Raw genomic sequence first — 4,231 nt, 5'->3', positions numbered from 1 at the left:
CCCCCGGCACGCCTTCTCCACGTGTGCCTCGGCGCCCTTGCACACCCAGCGTCAGTCAACCCAGTCTGGTCCACCTGCCCCCGCCCACTCCGGCCCCTCCCATACCGCCTCGGCACAACTCCACCCCCGCGCTGCCAAAACTGCCCCCCAAGACTTACAAGAGAGAACTCTCTCAGTCCACACACACTCTCTCACAGCCATCCATACACACTCTCTCGCTAGTCGACAACAGGGACAGCAATGAATAAGAGCATCACACCCTAAAATACAGACGTGAGTGTGTGTGTGTGAGTGTGTGTGTGTGTGTGTGTGTGTGTGTTTTAAAAAAGTTTAACCTGGAACCAGACAATCTGATGCTAATGAAAACCTGAAGACGCTCATTGCTCTTGAGGAATGTGATTATCACTCATTTTTCACATCCGTCACGTTCAGCGTGCAGAGCTACACAAGGTCATGTGCTCGTTGACAGCACATTCACTGATGGAAATGCTGCTCTGAGGCCTTTCACCACCGTCAGACTCTGCTGTGGATGTTTATTTGGTTGCAGGTCAAAGGTCAACCAGGGTTCAACCCGAACACCCTCAGCACGCCTCTCTTCGGTTGCCTTTAACTCACAGCCGTGACCTTGACCAGAGATTGTACCCTTCAGGTGAACTCTTGACATTTTGGTGAGAGCTTTTTCCTTACTATTTCCTTACTATTTAAAGCCAATATGATGTCTTAACCCCTCCCCTCAAAGGCGTACTCATCTATTCGTCGATTCATCACAAACCGATACTTACGCCCCTTGATTTCCGCACCAGACTCTTAATGTGCCTTCAATATCAGTACTGAACAAAATGTAACTGTCTGAAAGCATTCGCCTTGACCATGCTTAGAACAAATGTCTAGACAACACATCCGTTCGTCCGTTTGTGTGCATACGCTCCAAGTATTCTGTACAGAGTGACATATCTGCCCTCACTACTCACCTCGGCACCGTGGCCCAGTTGCAGATGTATCTACTGACAATCTCAGTCTGAGACCCACCGGATTCACACACTGTTGTAGAGTTTGGTGTGGACCAGTGTCAAGTTTGTGCGTCTTAATAGTGTGCGGTGAGCCTTTTTTTGCACTTTAGGGCAGTACTGTTACAGAGAAGCAGAGGACTCAAACTCACAATCCTGTGACCTTATGACCCTGTCCTGCTAACCCCTGTCCTCTGGGCTGGTCAGGACAACTGTCGGGCTGTTTCCCAAAACTCATGAACTTTGGGACACGGTCAGAATGTTCTATTGTAAATCACGGCTCCTGCTCTCATTCAGGTCCGCTCCATCAACCGAACCAGGTCCATACAGGAAGGGCTTCATCACCAGAGCAATTCCTATCCAATCGACCACGGATATGGTCTCCGAGGCGATCAGCCATTGAGGGACTGCAGTGTTTTGTAGTGATGTCACATCCTGTATGTGTAGAATCTCATCCTGGCCACTTCCACTGAGATGATTGGTCAGTTGGTTTGAAGTGTTAGTAATTCCCAAAAACTCACTGTGTGTGTGTGCGTGCGTGTGTGAGCATTCAAGGCCTGTAACTGCTTTTGTACCATGTTCTCCATGAGACTCATTAATAAACTCGCAGTCTTATTTTCTACTGAATGTTTTTATTCCTCTGTTTATGTGCATTCTGTTACATCAAAGTGTTTATTTCTCTCTGACAGATCACATCATGCTGGAAGACGTTTGTTGAATTTAGCTGTTGTGAGCAGGGCCGGATTAACATAAGGGCTAGGCGGGGCTGAAGCCCCAGGGCCCGCGGATTGAGGGGGCCCGACGTGATTGGCTGTGCTGTGGAGGAAAGGAAAGTAGACCTAGAACGGAACACCCGAGCTTTTCCCGGTGTGCTGATTGTCGAAATCCCACCACGCCCCCACATATTAGTGTCTGCGCTATTTCAGTCCAAAAGATGTGAGCAATAAAAATGCCTTTGTACTCGTCTACACTAGAGTTGCGGGTATCTTTTAATCGCCTCGGCTCTACTGTAGCGCATGGGAAACAAACACTAAAAGCCAAGTGATGAAACGGCACTAAGTTACCTGATTAAACAGCGCAGCGCAAGAGAACAGCTGGACCACACCGGACCGGTGTCTCGCGCCCGCACGGCGCTGACAACGACTGCAGCTCGACACTTTCGCCGCTCTATTGAAGTGATGATAAGCAGCGCTTGCCCATTTGAATTCGACACACGACATTTATATGTGAACAGCAAAGTCTCTGTGGTGAAGCTACATTAAGCAATTTAATCCACACCACCACACCTAGGCTATTTAACATGCAGGTACTGACACTGTAGAAATATGGCATTATTACTTATAGCCTATTAAATATTGGGTCACATAAAGCCAATAAGTCACTTTTATAAAGGTTTACTAGTTAACTCTGGATTCATGAATTAGCTTTTCATTAGGGCAACTAAAATATTGGGTCACATAAAGCCAATAAGTCACTTTTATAAAGGTTTACTAGTTAACTCTGGATTCATGAATTAGCTTTTCATTAGGGCAACTACAAAAGAGAATTTAATAGTTCTAATAAACTTTAATTGCAGAAAAATATTATTTCAATCATTAAGAGCCTGCAATATAATGGAACATTAATATTGTTAAATGCATTTTAAGTATTCAAAATATAATTTGTCTTCGTCCATTATTTATTAAAGGGGTCATATGATGCGATTTCAATTTTTCCTTTCTCTTTGGAGTAGTGTTGTCAAAAGACCCGGTATTTCGGTACCAAGTCCGTACAAAAAAAATGAAAACGTCACGGTACCAGGTTTTCTTAAGTACCGGTGGTACCGTATAATTTGGTTTTCTCTTTTTGCACCGAATGGGTGCATGGCCTTTTCAGTACTGTCTAACTATTCAGCAGCCCCTTACCTTATTAGACTTTTAAAAAGGAATTTATGTAGTGTTTTTCTGTGAACTGCTCCTTTAAGAGCTCACGTGTAGCATTAACTTTAATTAACATAATTAATCCTCTGAATTAGACAAGCAAATGAATGAGTGACAAGGTAACTTGCACACACTGACCCGGAGCTTAATGTGAAAACAACAATGACTGAATAAATTAGCTGGCTCAAAGACAAACAGCAAAAAAGCGGATGCAGTTAATAGTTATTGACCAAAAACTTATTTGCATTTCGCAACATTTTTTTTCAGCAACTACAGAAAACAACATGAAAGGGAGAAAAAGGATGGAAATAAAGAAGAAAAAGTAAAAGTATTGTGAGGAAGTGGCACAGTTTCGCTGCTAACTGGATTTGTGGAGATAATCTGAGTTTGAATAAGACATCTCATGAGCTGTCCCTGTGGATTACTCATTGAGAAAACTAGGTGATGTCATCACAGACTTTTGTTTCATGGGGGGCTGGGAGTGAACACTGAATAGGGATAAGAGCCCTCTTCTTAAACTCCACATGACACAAGGGATACAAAATGAATGAATGAAAAGAAAAGAAAAGTTAAAATAAAATAGTGACATGCAGACTAACCATTTTTTGCTCTATGAATCGTATTAAACTACAGATAGCCTAATATTCATCACAAATTGCACAAGTATTAAAAATGATAGACCAATAAAAGAAATACAATTTTTACAAGAATTGTGAATGAGAGTATGCAAATAGTATTCACTGTGATGCGATAAAAGACTGCACCTTCTTTCTGTTGTTGTTCTCTTGAGCTACAAGTGCAAGCATAAACAACTTGATCAGTGTAGTCCTATTCACGAATGAATGATTCTTATGAGCCGGTTCTTTTAAATGAATCAAAACATATAGCGCGACACTTGCGGTCTTGGCCACTTGAGAGCGTGTGGACACAACAGGAAGTAAAATGTCCCATGCAAGTCTTAAAGGGGTCATATGATTGTGTTACAAGCTCTTGGTGCATAAAGAAGATCTGTAAAGTTGCAAAGACTAAAGTCTCAAATCCAAAGAGATATTCTTTATAAAATTAAGACTCGTCCACGCCCTCCTAAAATGCCTAGTTTAAACACACCCCCACATGTCTACGTCACAATGTGGGAAGATTTGCATAACGCCGCCCAAATGTTCATGCAAAGAAAGAAGGCGTAACTTTTATTCTCGCTGTTGTTGCCGCCGCCATGTCGAAAGTGTGAAAGTGAAACTACTTTGTTTGGCCTTCCAAAGGAGGACGATATCCGCTTCGTCATGCCTGGAGCTGACCCGTGCTGGT

At 43.1% G+C, this 4,231-nt stretch overlaps 1 protein-coding gene across 1 annotated transcript in view; it reads left to right on the top strand.

Moving 5' to 3' along the window:
* The window catches only part of LOC107705364 (son of sevenless homolog 2-like), a 19,289-nt gene extending 17,654 nt beyond the window's left edge, over window positions 1–1,635 (top strand). The window contains exon 22 of the mRNA XM_016508622.1: window positions 1–1,635. This exon is cut by the window's left edge and continues 8 nt beyond it. Within this exon, the coding sequence (XP_016364108.1) occupies window positions 1–248 (248 nt within the window). The 3' untranslated portion in view covers window positions 249–1,635.
* The last annotated feature ends 2,596 nt before the right edge of the window (window positions 1,636–4,231 follow it).

The sequence above is a fragment of the Sinocyclocheilus rhinocerous genome, unplaced genomic scaffold, assembly GCF_001515625.1.
Source record: "Sinocyclocheilus rhinocerous isolate Xijiao unplaced genomic scaffold, SAMN03320098_v1.1 scaffold564, whole genome shotgun sequence".
NCBI lineage: Eukaryota > Metazoa > Chordata > Actinopteri > Cypriniformes > Cyprinidae > Sinocyclocheilus > Sinocyclocheilus rhinocerous.
Note: the sequence above shows the minus strand (reverse complement) of the source record. Positions and strands in the feature narration are given on the sequence as shown.